The sequence below is a fragment of the Sinocyclocheilus anshuiensis genome, unplaced genomic scaffold, assembly GCF_001515605.1.
Source record: "Sinocyclocheilus anshuiensis isolate Anshui unplaced genomic scaffold, SAMN03320099.WGS_v1.1 scaffold15019, whole genome shotgun sequence".
Classification (NCBI taxonomy): domain Eukaryota; kingdom Metazoa; phylum Chordata; class Actinopteri; order Cypriniformes; family Cyprinidae; genus Sinocyclocheilus; species Sinocyclocheilus anshuiensis.
The window spans coordinates 466-18,369 of NW_015542177.1; the positions used below are offsets into that span (position 1 = coordinate 466).

Below are 17,904 nucleotides of genomic sequence, written 5' to 3' on the forward strand. Positions count from 1 at the left end.
TACCTTTAATGTAAGCCGCTGTCTCCATTGTTATTTGAACGGCCAGTTGACTTCCTGTTTCTATGATACCACTCCCTCAGAAATACACAACGGGCTCAGATTGGTTAGCTGGCCCAGTGTGTTGTGATTCGTTAACCGTGTACTGCACATTGTCCCAAAACTTCACGCCCATTACCACTGAAGTTCGCTGGTGTGATTACATAAAAGGTATTTATCTTTATGTATATTCATTAATAAAAAATTAAAAAAAGTCTGATGTATACGGCACACACACACACACTCACTCAAAGAGTAGCCTACGTAATTTTTCTTAACAAAACGAGTACATACTTTTGGGCGAATTGGGACTCCGCCTCAGACTTTCCTCTGACTGCTCCGGGGAAAGGATTCAAAGCTTCGAGAGTGTCGAAAATGTAAAAATAAAGCTGCCAAAAGCCTGTGAAAGGTAAAGTGAGGCTACGTTTGTCTTTGGTCACGTGATTTCCACGTTATCACCACAAGGCTCGCGTCATCTGTCACGCCCATTATCCTCCGGTGCCTCGGCTCAAATGTCACTAAGTAACTTACACACGAGATGAAAGGAGCGGCGCGCGGAGCGGGAGCAAAGCTAGGCGTAGAGTAGAGAAACTTCACCTAAAGTATCGATCCGATACCAATACTAGCGTTGATTACGAGTGATCCTCCCACACCTGTCGTGAAGCTTTCGGGAGTAAGCTGCTGGATTCACTCTTATGAGTAAGTTAATGTAACATATTTTTATTCCGAATCAGACTGATTTCACTCGAGACGATTCAAGATCCGCTGCGGAAAGAGAGGGAAAGTTAAAGCTGCGCTAATCTTTATTCTGACGCTTTTCTCTGTTTACAGATGATCAGATGGTGAGAGTATTTAACACCGGCCTGTCAGCAATGACCTGAACCCGGACTCCAGCATTTCTCATGACACGATCCTCTGAGAGATCTGCCTTTACATGCTGAGATCCGATGGATCCATGTCAAGATCCCGAGGGTCCTGTGTTTCAGGGATGGGATGGGCCTGCCTTCTCAGAGCAGGACTATCTGGATTTATACACAGCCCTTTCTGACTCCGCAGCCGATCAGAGGAATCAGGAGCGGGTGAAGAATGAGGAAAGCGCTGCAGGATCAGAGCTGAAGCAGCCTGTTACACACCGTGACGGCGTGAGCATGGTACTGTGCTGCTGACTGATGATAGAACCATGGCACTGAGTAATACAGTCCATGCCTGAGCTTGGAGTTTACAATGTTAAACCCTCTAACTCTAGCACTCTCTATTCTAATTCTATTATTTAAAAAAAAAGCAGTCTTGCACTCTATTCATTTACTAACTGCTTGTTTTCTTAAAAAAAACAAAAAACACTAGCTTCTCTAATCTTTTTGTGTTCTGTCTGTTTTCTTTTTATTTATTATACAATTAGCAAAAGCTTAAAAGGCCTCTAACACTAGCTTGCTCTATTCTGTTTCTATTCTATCTGCTTTCTTTTTATTTATTATATAATAAAAGAAAACCTTGCTGCGTGTACTGCGTTAAGCTAACTGAGACTTGTTATAGCACTTGCATATCATTGCTCTCTTGTTGGATTTGATTGCTTCTGTTGTCCTCATTCGTAAGTCGCTTTGGATAAAAGCGTCTGCTAAAGGACCAAATGTAAGTTTGGAGGATTTGAATGCATTATACCAGAAAAAAGACCAGGGGTCACCAGACTGGGTCCTGGAGGGCCGGTGTCCTGCAGAGTTCAGCTCCGAGCCTAATCAAACACACCTGAACACGCTGCTCAAGCTCTTACTAGAAACTCTGCAGGACCCCTGCTTTAGACTGTACATAGATAGACTTTGGCTCTTAGCTAAACCTTTTCTTACATATGACTTGAATGTTTAGTAAATACTAAAAGGTTTACTAATGGATATTTTAAAATAACAGACATTTCCGAGTCATAGCACTAGAATTAATACAGTTAATAAATAATTACGATTAACCGCCTATTAATCGCTGAACACAGACACGTACGCTTGTGTAATTCAGCCTGTGGATGGCGCTCTGTCGATCACTCTGTATCTTACTAATAGATTATGAATTTGTGTTTTTGCAGGACGCTTGGAGCATCACTTTAATTGATTCCGCACAAGGCAGTAACAGCAGAACTGCATCGCTCTGCATGTCAACATCGCAGTAAGATCATATTAATCATAATAACGTGCCTCTGTGGCTGTCGAATGTCATGCATGTGTACTGAATTCACTTGTACATTTAACACTGTAAATAATTCATGTGAACTTTAATTTACACACCAGAATATTTAGTCGACATGGATATGTAGCTCACTGCTCCAGTATGAATAACCAGGACGCTTGGAGCATCACTTTAATTGATTCCACACAAGGCAGTAACAGCAGAACTGCTTCGCTCTGCATGTCAACATCGCAGTAAGATCGTATTAATCATAATAATGTGCCTCTGTGGCTGTCGAATGTCATGCATGTGTACTGAATTCACTTGTACATTTAACACTAAATAATTCATGTGAACTTTAATTTACACACCAGAATATTTAGTCGACATGGATATGTAGCTCACTGCTCCAGTATGAATAACTGAGCTGCATGCATGTGACTGACGTCCTCATTCCTGCTTGAATGCTGTCTTCTGACAGACTGCTCTCAGAATACAGGCTCAATCGTGACAAGGTTGACTCGAGCGTGGTGTGGGCCCGCGTGGCTCCTGTGCACGTGTCTCTCCTGGAGTCTGCTGAACTTCTCTTCAATGTGTCTGTTCCCTGGCTGCCCGTGGAACTGCCGTACAGAAGCAGATGTAAGTATTACAGATGATATACATCAGGTTTGAGCTTTAAGCACTTTATTTTCACATTATTTTCTCAGTGAACAGCACAGCCCAGGAGCTGATGGAGGCGGTTCTGGTGACTCTAGATCATTCTGCCTCTGTCAGTGGACAGTACCTGATGAAACTCTGCGACTCAGAGGAGTATCTCAGAAGGTAATTTCACCTGTCGTATTTGACATGCACGCTGCCAGTAGTGGATCAGATGTTCTTGTTGCTGCTGAACGTTAATGGAAATACTCTCTGTCGTTGTTTTGTCTCGCCTCGTCCAGCGATGAAATCCTGGGATTATATGAACGCATCCAGGTGTATCAGAAGTTTGCTTTGGATGTTCCAGTGAGGATGGTGCTCAAGGACTCCGCTGACAAAACACTGACACGAGATGTATGGCATTGAATTACTGTGGCTCTGAGACAGTTTCTCGTTTGAAGAAGGTCATTTTGTTATCAGATTGCATGTTTCTGTAGGAGGAAGACGACCACCAGATGTTTCATTTTAATCAAGTCCTCGCTTCTGCTTGTGCATTCAGCACTTTAAGGTTTGCTTGCTTCTGTACTACGGAAGAATAAGGCTGACAAAATTCCATTTGCAATGTAAGATGTCAGTGTACAGTAGTATTGTATTTGAATGTACATTCCCCATACACGTGTGCAACATCTGGTGCATTTTATTTTTGAAATTGAAATATAATTTGGGTGTGTTATGATTTGAAAAATTTAAATTGGTTGTGTATTAGCTATGATGCGGTGATTGACAGGCGGGGACGTAAATGTAATCAAATGCATTTTTTAACCCACATAGAATTTTGTTGCATTCGTCACAAAATTAAAACAGAACTGACAAATTCAAGTTCAAGTTTTGCTCAGAATGTTGCTGAAAATGTACTGAAAATCATGCCACTTTTTATATATTACATTTCAAATTGAATTTTGCCAGCGTTATATGCCTTTATATCTCTCCTGACCTATTTGTGTACTTATAGTTGTTGTTCTTGATGGTATAGTCAAGTGCCAACATACTGAATCTCCTTTGTTCTCTTAGGTCGGGTCTGCAGGAGAAACTGTGCATCTACAGCCAGGCAGTAAACAAGCTCTTGAGAAGCTGGGTTTGTGTTTCACTGAAATTAATCTGAAAGAAAGAAATCCATGTGCATGACTGGAATGCTTCTATACATGTGAACTTTACTCTGAATGATCTGCATGTCATTGCATGGCTTCAGTAAAGACGTAATGACTGACTGACAGGGTTTGTGTTTGGTATGTCAGTGTGATGTCGGTGTGAGGGAGGTTGTGGAGAGCGTTCATGCCGTGTGTGAACAGCTGTGTGGCGTCACTACAGCAGATCTGGAGGATGCCGTCGGGCGGATCCAGTGCTACGCTCCAGTCACACTGGTACAACACACCTCAAGTGTTTTTGAATTGGTGTTTAATAAGAAAGATTAAATATAATGTTCTTTTCCCTAGACTCCAGTCGAAATGTGTGACTCTGAAACTGGTGAGTCTTTATACTAAAGTGAAGTCTCAGGGCTTGATTTTGCATGTCTGTTCTGTTTGAGTGGAAGCTCAAGACACACATTAGCTGTTTGCTCTAGAAGAGCAGTGTTGTTTTCAGTGATGTGCATGCATTGTAAGTGTAAAGTCTGCATGTTTCAGCTGTAGTCATGCTCCATCACGCTCTGCTGAAGCTGCTCCACATTTTCTTCACAAACTTTGATCTGGACTTCAGAGGACAGGAGGACCATCTGAATCCACCAGCAGCAGACGTCAAGCACAGCAGCTGCATGCTGCAAGTTAACCTGACGTGCCTCTACAGACTGCTGCCGGGCTGGATAAACAGGTACAACCAGATGTTTAACACTTCTGAGAAACCCGGTCCTCAGAGCATAGCTGTGAGTGCAGAACAGTGTGGTGAAAATCTGCCGTAGCTCTCAAATCTCATTCAAAACAATCCTGGATATCCGTTCTGAGACGGGAGAACCAATGGTTTTAGCAGCACTGATGTGAAGTCCAGGTTTGAATGTGCACAAGCACAAATGAGAGTTGAGAGATGCAGTGGAAGATTTTCAGTAAAGAGCGACTTGGATGTCAAAGAATCTCTATTTGTGTTTCACAGATGAAAGAAAGTCATAAGGGTTTGAGGATGAGGAAATGGTTAATGGGTGAACTGGTTCTGTGATAATGAGGAGTATGAGTCACTGTGTGTGTGTGTGTGTTACAGTTACGATCACTTGAGCGTGAGCTGCTCGCTCACATACTGCGGCAGGAATCTGACTGAACCTGTGCTGTCTGAGAACATCAGCACGTCCCTGCAACTCAGCTGCAAGATCCAGTGCAACCGTCTGTAAGAGCTACTTCATCTACAGTGAATGATGTGCTACGGCATGACAAATATGTGCATTCCTAAAGGCCACAACTGTATGCTTGTGGTTCAAAGGCTTCGTGTATTTTAATGAGGGAATTCTATTGGTTTGAGTTCAAAAGTAAACAGGTTAATATATGACAGAGTTTTCATTAATGAATACCTTCACTAAATTATGCACTCTGGGTGTTTGTGCTGGAAAACTCTTACACTGCAAGGATACCACTTTCACGCTCACTGCGGTCAAAACGGGGTACAGGGTTGATAATATTCATTAGGATGAATACAATTTCTTTTATAGTCCTTTTATCTAGTGAACTCATTGCGCTCTGTTTATCTGTGAAACATACGACTGAGTTCAAAGTCAAATGGTGTTCTGGTTCCTGTGTGTTTCAGATTGGTGTTTCCCGTTCCAGTACAGGAGCTTCCATATGAATCAATGTTGTCTTTTCATCTACTGGGCTCAAAACAGGCCAAACACCCCGAGCTCCTGTGCTGGGCGGTCCTTCCTCTTTTTAACAACAGGTATGCCATTCACCTCATCAAAACGGTTTTGATGTTTGGAAAAAATGTTGGGAACCAAACAACATTAGACCTCATTTTATAGACGCTTCTCAAAATATAAATTTTTAGTCTTCACACTATTGGTCTGCCAGTCGTTGACTAGAAAAGAAAACCATGTATGCTGATGCCCAATGCTTTCAATGCAGCATGTTCTTGCGTTGCATTATGAATTGTGTTTTTCTGGATGCAAGAGTATGCCTACTTGTATAGAGTGTGTTGTGGACCTTCATATGCAGTGAATATGCTTCGACCAGTGTTTCTGTGATGCTGTGATTGATGGATGGATGCTGTGCTGTTGCAGGACTGCGGTTCATGGCACGGTTCTGCTCAGTATGTCCACACAGGTGCCTCCCGTCTGTCCTCCGTCACCGGCGCTGAGCGACGGCCATCGACAGCCCACTGGAGTCATTCTACAGGTGCACGCTTTTACACTCTCTGGAAACATCACTCATCATCACATATAGTATTCTCAATGTGCAGTTCATCATGTTTTCTGACGCGTGTGCACCACATTTCTTGAGCGGTTTTGTGAGAGCTAAAGTATGAAGTTAATCTTGTTCATAAAGGAAGCCTCTTTCACACTGGGTTTTCTCCACAGATGGATTTCCCGGAGTCTGAGCAGTGGAGATATGAGCGAGCGGCGGCTCGGCCCGAAGCAGTCCTGGAGTCTGTGCTGTGTGAAGAGCTGCAGAAGAGAGTGACAGAAGTGTGTCAGAAACACAGCCTGTCGCTGTCAGTACAAGAGAAGACACCCATGAGCAGTTCAGACACGGTGGTTGATGTGGACATTAATGTCACTTCTTCTGTTCAACATTCTGCAGCATGACTGACAACGAGAAGGCCTTCCTGTGGAGCAAGCGGCACATCTGCAGCCAGAGGAACTCACGCCTGCACTTGGTTTTGGGCAGCGCGCCGCAGTGGAGACCGCAGAACCTGCCGGAAATATACTCTGTCCTGGAGCGCTGGAGCCCCGTGAGCGCTGCGGAGGCCCTGTTCCTCCTGAGTGATGAGTATGATCCCCACAACACATCAGTATTTCTGTTCTGTTCAGGACATGGACCAGAGCTCTAGCGTTAATGAGTTTGGAATCAGTCCTGAAAGATAGACAGGGTTTTTTTTGTTTTTTTTTGCAGATTGACTAGATTGTAATCTTTGTGCACTATTTTATGTCTTCATTTGGCATTCATCTGCCAACAAAACATTATAAACCAAAAAAAATACAAAATATTATAAAAACTCCTGGCACGTCTGGCAGGTGACCATTCATTTTCCTTGTTTACAGACACTTCTGGTGTGTCTTATATTATATAGTCACCAAAATGTTTATCATGTCATGAAAACATAAAACTGGACATATTGGGTCATAGAGAAGGTTCAGAAAACACTTGTGCTCAAAAGTGAAAAGCCTCGATGATTGTGTTTGAAAGATATTTTTTAGTAATTATTTATTAATTTGTCACAAAATTTGTCACTTTTATGATAGGCCTACCATTACTTTTGACCATTATTATTTTAGTAAACTGTAATGTTTATGTTTCCATAAAGACATGTCATATTTTATCATGCAATTGCAAAAAATTGAAAAAAATATTGTGGTATCAATTTTTGCTTGTATTACCCACCCATTTGTCTTATGAATGATTTTAGTTGTCATTATCACAGTGAATAATGATGTTAATTGTGGGCGTATAAATACAGTGGCAGTGATTTTCTTGGGCTTTAGTTGATGCTGCTCTCATCAGATCACTGAATGTACTTCTGCAAACGGCTTGTACTGCATTTCTGCTGTTCTTCTGATGTGAATCAGAGATTAAGCGGATGTGTTTGTGTCAGGTTTCATGACCAGCGCGTGCGTTCAGTGGCGGTGCAGTGTTTCCAGCAGATGTGTGACAGTGAGCTGGAGGAGTTTCTGCCGCAGCTGGTGCAGGTGAGACACGCAGCATCATGCTTCGCCTCCAGACACACGCTAGCACTCATGATGACCACTGCATGTCCTTCCAGCATTATAATGCTGACAAAAAAAATCTCGTTTGTGTTTGATGTTTGACCTCTCCTCCAGGCTCTGAAGATGGAGTGGGAAATTGACGGGCCGTTGATGAAGCTTCTGCTCTCCAGATCTTTGCACTGCATCCGTATCGCTCAGCAGCTGTACTGGTGAGGGAACATGTGCATTACATTTTAATTATATTGAATGGAGTTATTATAATGGAATGGAATTATAAAACATAATAGAAGCATTAGAAAGAGCAAATGTGTCATGCGGGGGTGTGTGTCTGTGTCTGTGTCTGTCTGTGTGTGTGTGTGTCTGTCTGTGTGTGTGTGTCTGTGTGTTGAATAAGGTTCTGTCGGCGCTGAAGAACTGCTGCGGTCGCGCTCTGAGACACGAGCTTCAGCGCCAGAGCAGACTGGTGGATCTTCTCACTCAAGTGGCAGAGAAAATCCGCTCAGCTGACAAAAACAAGAGAAAGGTCTGTTAATATATCAGGCTCATTTGCCTTGGCAAAACAGAGAAACCCAACATAGAAAGCCTTACCTTAACAAGATCCTTTTTAGGTTCTGAAATGAAATTTAAAAATGTTGTTTTTGTTTTTGTGCAGGATGTGTTTCGCCGAGAGAGATGGAAGATTGTGAGCTTTTTTGCTGATGGACAGTCCTGCAGGCTTCCATTAGATCCAGCGGTCGTGGTCAAAGCTGTGAATATTGAGGTACATTCAATAAATGCATTTGTGAGATTTACTGTGCATGAGAGATTAGTAATAAACGCAGTCTCTGTGATACAATCTATAGACCATTTTTCTGTGAGAAGGAGCATAACTGAGCAGAAATGACCTTTTCTGATATTCTGGACATGACTTGTGATCTGACCACAGTATACTGTCTAAAATCACGCTCAGAAAATGTAAAATGAGGCCCATTTTTGACGTATATGAGTATAGTTGTTTCTGAACTACAAGATTAGGTTATGTGTGAACATGATAGACCACTGGTGTCACTTTCAAGAGCTTGAGTTTCTGGTTAAATCCATCACTGCTAGTGATATAAATGTTTCTTTATGGATGCATGAAAACTGTATATGTCTCTCAGTCTTTTAAGGTTTTTAATTCAAACGCAGCGCCCATGGAAGTGTCCTTCATCACGGCCGACCCGCTGGGCCAGAACTACAGCCTCATCTGCAAAGTATGAAGATCCTTCACGAGCTACGGGGAATGTAGTTTGTCAGTACTCGTTGAATTCATCTTAAAAGCGTGATTTTCGCTGTTGTGTTTTGGCTCAGACTGGAGATAACCTGCGGCAGGACATGCTGGTGCTGCAGATCGTGCATCTTCTGGACCGCATGTGGAGACAGGAGGGACTGGACATGAGGATGGTCACGTACAGATGCATTTCTACTGGACGAGATCAAGGTCAGTCAGACGTTGAAAAGATTGTCAGGAAGATGTGGGTCTCTGCCGTTATAATTGTATTGATAAATTGCAATCCTTTACTCATCATATTGCATCAGTACTTTAGTTTTTTTTTATTTAGTTTGCAGCTCAATCGTATAATTTCCTGAACATCAATCAGATGTCTAAATAAGTGTAAACCTGACTGAATCTGATCAACTCTCTCTCTCACGGACATGCTGGCTCTCTGTCGCTCGTTTGCTGCAGATTCACACACAATCTGCTTATGATTTAGTGATGCATCAGAGTGTTGTTGAATGTATGTATGATTGTATGTGTGTCATATCATGAGAGGGTGATACTTTCCTGTCAGGAGAGACGAGGCCGGCTCATGTTGCTCTGTTTTGAAACCTTGAAGACACATTTATTAGGTCATGCTTTTCTGAGATGCTTTCTAGATGAAGGCAGCTCAAAAAGTTCATGGAGATCTGCCTTCAGACTTCAGTTCCAGCCACACTCCACCGGTCATGTGTTCCTGAAGATCTCAGCTAGCCGCTTCACGCGTGTGTTTGATTAGGGTTGGAGCTGAACTTTGAACACCTCTGTTCAAATAGTAGATAAGTAGGACTAACAAGGAAGTTTTGAGTTTTTTATTTTATTATTTTTTTTATAGTACAATGGCCTTTTCTGTGCCAAAGATCATTTTGATTCTTCAATGAATGATCCCATTAAATGAGACAAATTTAGAATGACGATCTAGCTGAGCCAGGGTTTGGCATGTTCTCCCCGTGTCGACGGATTTCTCTCTCAATCCAAAGACATGCTCTGTTTTTGCTGTAAGAATGGAATTGATTTTTGTAATCGACTCCATTGGTGCCAAAACCTGAAATTGCAGTCACTAATAATATCCTCTTTGCATTACATTACTTTTTATTAGATCAAAACAGTCAAAAGAATAAAATAACAGCAGTTTTTGTTTTACTGTAGTTAATGCGTACAGCTCAGTTTAAGATAAGAAAGTAAGAGCTGGTGTCATGAATGGTTGGGTTCAGGTTTAGTGGAAGTGGTGCCTGACGCCGTGACGCTGGCGAAGATTCATCAGGAGTGGGGTCTGTCTGGAGCGCTGAGGGAAGACACCTTAGAGAAATGGTTCCATGTGAGGAACAAGACCAAAGAGGACTACGAGAAGGTCACACACACACACACACACACACACACACACACGCTCACACACACACGCTCACTCTCACACAAACACGCACCCTCTCACTCTCACACAAACACACAAACACACTCACTCACTCACTCACTCACTCACTCACTCACACACGAAAAAAATTGATATGGATTTTTCCTGTATTTTACGGCTAGCTTATTAGAAGTGGGTCTCTTTAATTAAATAGCTGTCTAAATTATGCATATAAAAAGTAAAAAGCGTGGGAAAATGGGCATCAAACCGATCGAGCAGCTGTTGAATTTCAAGATTAAAAAAAAAAACATCGTTAAGAAAATAATAAAACATAAAGGAATATTCAACTGATAAACAAACGTTTACGTTTTGTGTTTAAACTTTTAACTACTTGACCTGACTGTTTCTCCGCGCCATATAAACGGTTCAACGATGTGTATATTGTTTTAAATTTCGCGAATATTCCAATGTCGAATCAAATCATTTAGTTAATTAGCAAACGTCCCCACCGTCTTACAGCTAAAGAAACTTCTTTATGAAATACTTGTATTCTGATCTATTCTGTTAAGGGATATACAGTTTATTAAAACACTCTGACATCATATAACCGAAGTCATAATCAAACACACTCACCGCAGCTGTAGCTCGCTGAAGCACACACACACACACACTCACTCACACACACACACACACACACACACACACAGTATATTTCTTCTTCAATGATGTCTGCTCTTGGCCACAGCGCCGGTGTGAGGTGTGTTTGTCTGTCATCTGACCTTCAGGCTGTAATGAACTTCCTTCACTCCTGCGCCGGCTGGTGTGTCGCCACATTCGTTCTGGGCATCTGCGACCGTCACAACGACAACATCATGATCAAACACAGCGGCCACATGTTCCACATCGATTTCGGGAAGATCATGGGCAATGCGCAGAAGTTCGGTAGCATCAAGAGGCAAGTGATTTGTTTTCTTGTCACTTTGCATAATGAAAAAGAACCCCTTCTAAAGTAGACGTCCACTTTGTGAATGCACAGAGACCGGACGCCCTTCATCTTCACGCCGGAGATGCAGCGCTTCATCACGGGCGGCGGCGAGAATCCACAGCGCTTCCACCGCTTCGTTGAGCTGAGCTGTGACGCGTACAACAGTCTGACACACACACACACTCAAACACACAGACGCACACACACAAACACACACACACGCTCACTCTCACACAAACACACACACTCACTCACTCACTCACTCACACACACACACTCTCTCTCTCTCTCGCTCTCTCTCGCTCTCTCACACATACTCTCTCTCTCACACTCACTCACTCGCTCACACACTCTCTCTCTCTCTCGCTCTCTCTCGCTCTCTCACACATACTCTCTCTCTCACACTCACTCACTCGCTCACACACTCTCTCTCTCTCTCGCTCTCTCTCGCTCTCTCACACATACTCTCTCTCTCACACTCACTCACTCGCTCACACACTCTCTCTCTCTCTCGCTCTCTCTCGCTCTCTCACACATACTCTCTCTCTCACACTCACTCACTCGCTCACACACTCTCTCTCTCTCTCGCTCTCTCTCGCTCTCTCACACATACTCTCTCTCTCACACTCACTCACTCGCTCACACACTCTCTCTCTCTCTCGCTCTCTCTCGCTCTCTCACACATACTCTCTCTCTCACACTCACTCACTCGCTCACACACTCTCTCTCTCTCTCGCTCTCTCTCGCTCTCTCACACATACTCTCTCTCTCACACACACACTCTCTCTCTCTCTCTCTCTCTCTCGCTCTCTCACACATACTCTCTCTCTCACACTCACTCACTCGCTCACACACACACTCTCTCACACACACACACTCACACACACACACCTCATTTTTGAGTATGTTGTTTATCTGTGTCTAATGTCTGATCAGTCCTCTTGGGAAATGCATTTCAAAATAGTTTGATAATGATATGCATCTGTAATCATCCACAGCTCATGTTCTCTTCTCACACAGCAGCATCTTCCCGTGCAAACGAGCAATGCCCTTTGCAATAAGACCGTTGATGACAACTGAATAAATAAAACATGGCTTCTCATATTTGATGAGTGTTTACAGAGGTTCTACTCGTGTGTTTCCTGTTTCAGAAAAATTAAAGAGAGCATGGAGAGCTTCCCAGTCAAATTAAACTTCCTCATCCACAATATGGTGCAGTTTTCCTCTGTCAAACGTTCAGAAGCGCCGGCTAAGAGCCAGATCTCCTCCAACACCAACATTCAGGAGGCCGTGATCCAGAAATATACAGTGAACGGCAAAGATGTGGTGAGTTTCCTTCACAAAACCTGAGCAACGAGACCTCAGAAAGATCTTTGAGAAGATGCGTGTTAATTTGTGGAGATGTTCGATAAAAAGACGCTTGTTTATACTTAAGCACTCTTGGCTTATACTGATAACTATACAGAAACATCCAAGTATATTTGGCCTACATTTGTACTATTAAATCCTTTTTTTCTCACACATAATGTCCGTTGTGTTCGAGTCAGACGTACGAGCTGAAGGTGACCATTGAGGACGGATTCCTCGTCGTTCAGAAGAGCTTTGCTCAGTTTGAGATGCTCCACAAGCTCCTGCAGAAGCACTTCATCGAGTCCACGCTGCCAAAGTAAGAGTCCCGCTCATGATGTGCTATCACTGCAGGGCAGAGGAGAGCCGGACTGATCTGGTCTTTGTCCTGTTCTAGGTTCCCGAGATGGTTTAACATGTCCTTTACACCGGGCCGGAAGATGTCTCTGCTGAACAAGTATCTGAAGGAGCTGTTTGAAGGACCCTGCAAAGGGGTGAGTGAGTGCCGCCTCTGTGCCGCTTCCCAGTACTTTACCTCGCACTTTCATTTATATTTCATCATGTCTCTAACAGAACGAATACGTCTGCAGCCTGTTTCTGGACGGACCAAACGCTGCGGTCAAGTCAGGTAAAGACTCTTCCTGGACGATGATTGATGATGCATTTCACTGTTGTTTGCAGAGGACTCTTAATGGTTTTAATGGTTTACTGCTAGCTTGCATTCATAATGATAAAATGAAACGCTGCTCTTCCTTTCAGTTTAAAGTTACTGGAATATATGTCGTTGCATGGCTTTGATTTGCTTCAGGGATTAATTCACATATTTTACTTCCAACCCTGCAGTTTTTTCTCATGTTTAAATTTGTCTGAAAATGGTTTTTTTTGCATTTGTTCCAGAAACAGACGCTCATGTCCGACCGCAGATTCAGCTCTACCTGTCTTATAAAGACTATAAGTTATCTGTGATGATAAAGCATTTGAAAAATATCGTGAGTCTTTTTTTTTTCCAACCCATTATTGTTCTTGATTTACTTTAAGCCTTTATATATAATGCATTATACAATTATTTTAATGCATTAATTATGCCTTGTAAAATTGTAAAATCTAATGAATATAATACATTATAATACTTATCTATTCACTGTTACACCTTTAGAAGATATAATGCATTAAAACACATGACAAACAAACCTTCAAATATTATAATGCATTTTAACTTTGGTTATAATTATTTATGAAATGTCATTACAACGTACATTATGAATACCTTTTATAATGCATAGTACAGGCTTTAAGTAAAGCGTTACCGAAAATCATTTTAACATCTTTTTATCCCCTTAAAATTGCACTTTTGCCATTAGAAAAAACAGTTTTTGACTTTACGTGGGGTTGTATGATTTGAGGTTTGGCTTACAAAATTTAAGATTCTGTTCTGGAGTTATATTTGTTCACTTTTACTAATGTTCAACAGTCTGCGCAGACGCTCTGCTCTGGTGCTCAGTTTGCTGCAGCTGGTGAGGCGGAAAGCTCTGTCTGCTCGCTTTGTTTAGCTGACATCTGCTCCCTCTCATGTGTTTCTGTATCCATGCACGCGTCTGATTGTAGATGCTGGCGGCCGGTATGCCTGAGCTGAAGGACGTCCAGGACCTACAATATGTTCACAACAAACTGAGGCCTCATGACTCGGAGCTGGAAGCCACTTCATATTTTACCAAGTAAACACATCACTGTTGATCAGTCATGTGACCAACAAATGGTTAATCTGTTGCGTTTTATATATAGTCATTACAACGTACATTATGAATACCTTTTATAATGCATAGTACAGGCTTTAAGTAAAGCGTTACCGAAAATCATTTTAACATCTTTTTATCCCCTTAAAATTGCACTTTTGCCATTAGAAAAAACAGTTTTTGACTTTACGTGGGGTTGTATGATTTGAGGTTTGGCTTACAAAATTTAAGATTCTGTTCTGGAGTTATATTTGTTCACTTTTACTAATGTTTTCAGCTGCACGACTGTAAACTCTTATTCTGAAGCAGAATTGTGTGTGTGCTGTCGTTCAGAGGTTGTCTAACGGCTCGTGTCCGGATGCATATGTGGTCACGCGACTAAGACCTGACCCGCAGGACAAGACCAAGAGGAAGACCAAAGTGGTCCGCAGCAATGACAATCCCACGTTCAATGAACTGGTATGGGAAAGCCTTTCGGTTCTTTGAAATGCATTTGATGAGTAGTTCTGCTGTTACTGACGTGTGTGTCACATCTGAACATTAGTCTCCTCTCAGACCTGTGGCTTTCTCTTCAGATCGAGTACAGGAACGTGCACAACCTCCACGGACACGTGCTGGAGGTGACGGTGAAGAGCAGGAAGACTTTTGTAGCGGCTACAAACGTGGTTCTGGAAGAGAGAGTTCTGGACCAGGAGAAGTGGTTTCCTCTGGGCTTCTCGGCCGTTTAAAGCATTACTGAAGCACTCGAGTGAACATGAAGGCTGTTTCACAGAACCATCAGCGATGCGCTTCTGATGGAGATCACGGAGTATGGAGGACAAATGTTGATCAGTATTAATGGAGCTCATTAGTGAAGAACGGTTTAGATGCCAGGCTTGGTTTCTACTCCACTGTCACCTGACGGAGTTTGGGTTTCTCGTCTCGCTCATCAGAGGCATAAAGACTGTCACGGTCCTATTCTCTGTAGAGCTGTACTTGAAGTTATATTTGAAACGACAGATGTCTAAAACTGAACTTGGTGACACTTACACTGGTTTTACTGTGAAGCAATTTTATTGTATTAAGTGCTATATTAATGAAACCTGAAAAATAGAAATGGGGTTTAAGATCTTTTTAGTTTTAAAATTCCATTGAGCAGTTTCTGAAATATGTAAGCATCAGCGTGAAGGTTTTTGGGACATGGTCTTTGACCTACAGATGAAGAGGAGTTAATGATATTGAGAAGACATTGTATCATGTTTCATGTAAAAAAAAATAAAATAAATAAAAAGCAGTTGAAGTTGATGTCTGAGCATCAAGCATCAGTCAGTCATTCCCTCGCCATTGTTTTGTGCATAATATGGATAAACATTCACTAAAATGAGTGTCTATTTTTGAACCATTAAACCAATAACAATAAATTTTCCTTCAGATTGTATCATCTCACTTGTAACTCTTCATGTGCAGGACTCACATGCTCAATAATGCAACAGCTGTCACTTCAGGAGACACAAATGTGATTTCCAGCACCTTCACTCTCACTGTTCTTCTGTTGAAATCGGCTGCAAACCTCCACCAATCTGCTGAGACCCTCACGACTGTCCAGAAGCTGAAGACTCACCTCTCACATGAAGTTAACCAATCCACAAACCTAAACCACGACACACGGCACCGCCGTTATAACACTGAAACTGTCCTACATTACAAAAACATCACAAGAGCTCTTCTATAGTCTGGTGCTGCTCTGAATGTAAAACAATGTGATTTGTTGATGTTCTGATCGGCTGGAGCAAAATCCACGAATGTGTCATGTGATGCAGAAGTGTACAGGAAGAGATTCACAAATTAACCTGTGTGACTCCACTTTTGTGTTTATGTGTGAACGCATGTCATCATCATCATCAATGATATTCTGCTGCTTTCAGACAGTTTTCAAACTTGAGAACACAAAGTCACAGAAGAGGATTTTCTTCAAAAATAGACACGTCTGTTTTGCAGCAGTACAGAAATCGTTTTATTTTTTCTTTATATATCCATGGCGTTTAAAAGTTTTAAACAGAAATATTTACAGGAGATTAAGGGGGAAATAAATTCCTTCTGTGTATGATGTGGGTTGTGTTTCTCTTGTTTTCTGGCTGTTGGGGCACTTCTGAAGAACTTGGCACCTCAGTCAATAATAATAATGCGTATCTGTGAGATCAGATCCGCGTGAGCTGGTGCCACAGACTCGAGGGAAGAATGCTCTCCACTTTCTCCATGATGAAGTTCAGCGGAGCGAACAGAGTGCTCAGGAACTGAAGGACGAGACAGAAACAAGTGAGATATCTGCAGTCTGAACCCTACTCTCAGACAAGATCGCCTCCGTATTAAATTACATTCAATAATATAATCAAAAAACAAAACAAAAAAAATGTTGACTGGCTGCCTGTGCATTTTATAGCTAATTTTAATGTCTGAAAAACTATTTCACAGTAAAACAAAATAAGAGTCAATGGGGTAAGATGTGCCACTTTCTACTCAAACTGTGCTTCAGATTTGGCTGATTATATTTCAGTGTCTCAATCAGCTGAAAGCATGGGGAAAAATCTAATATTTGCCCAGTAACACAACTCAGCCACTATAGAGCTGAACTTGGTCAAGATGAACCGCTCATGATTACATGAAGAATTGCCATTTCAAACACAAATATGTGACCCTGGAGCACAAAACCAGTCATAAGGGTCAATTTCTCGAAATTGAGATTTATGCATCATCTGAAAGCTGAATAAATAAGCTCTCCATTGATGTATGGTTTGTTAGGATAGGACAATATTTGGCTGAGATACAACTATTTGAAAATCTAGAATCTGAGGGAGCAAAAAAATCTAAATATTGAGAAAATCATCTTTAAAGTTGTTCAAATTAAGTTCTTAGCAATGCATATTACTAATCAAAAATTAAGTTTTGATATATTTACAGTAGGACATTTACAAAATATATTCAGGGAACATGATCTTTACTTAATATCCTAATGATTTTTGGCATAAAAGAAAAATTGATAATTTTGACCCATACAATGTATTGTTGACTATTGCTACAAATATACCCCAGCGACTTAAGACTGCTTTTGTACTCCAGGCTCACATATGAGCATGATGAGTTATCTGTGTATCGGTGTCATTCAAATGGTTCTTCATCAGCTGATGACACTGAATGTGTCTGTTGATGAAAATGAAAACGTTAAACGGTGGTGTGTTTGTCTGGAGTACTGAAGTGTGTGACACTCACGGCTTTAGCAAACACTCCCATGAGCTCTGGGAACTGATGCGTGAGGAGCGCCAGCATAGCTGTGAAGGAGCAGAGACCCGCCGTGAACAGGATGAAGAATGGCAGCTCCTTCTTGGGATACACTGACACCTCGTGGAACACTGCTTACACGCGCACACACACACACACACACACACACACACACACACGCACGCACAAACACACACACACACACACACACACACAGAGACACAGACACACACACAC

General features: G+C 42.0%; 1 protein-coding gene across 1 annotated transcript; it reads left to right on the top strand.

Moving 5' to 3' along the window:
* Positions 1-549: 549 nt before the first annotated feature.
* Positions 550-16,685, top strand: pik3c2g (phosphatidylinositol-4-phosphate 3-kinase catalytic subunit type 2 gamma). Its single transcript, XM_016489310.1, is given in 32 exon segments — positions 550-735; positions 868-1,187; positions 2,108-2,187; positions 2,669-2,826; positions 2,895-3,009; positions 3,126-3,237; positions 3,321-3,391; positions 3,895-3,958; positions 4,119-4,244; positions 4,317-4,347; positions 4,506-4,689; positions 5,071-5,193; positions 5,608-5,736; positions 6,077-6,191; positions 6,374-6,507; positions 6,597-6,785; positions 7,609-7,702; positions 7,835-7,967; positions 8,101-8,243; positions 8,373-8,480; positions 8,860-8,952; positions 9,050-9,179; positions 10,211-10,347; positions 11,133-11,302; positions 11,384-11,496; positions 12,411-12,658; positions 12,880-12,998; positions 13,077-13,173; positions 13,253-13,307; positions 13,577-13,668; positions 14,746-14,871; positions 14,988-16,685. Coding segments are annotated over 31 exon segments (3,846 nt in total). The 5' UTR covers positions 550-735; positions 868-983; the 3' UTR covers positions 15,141-16,685.
* The last annotated feature ends 1,219 nt before the right edge of the window (positions 16,686-17,904 follow it).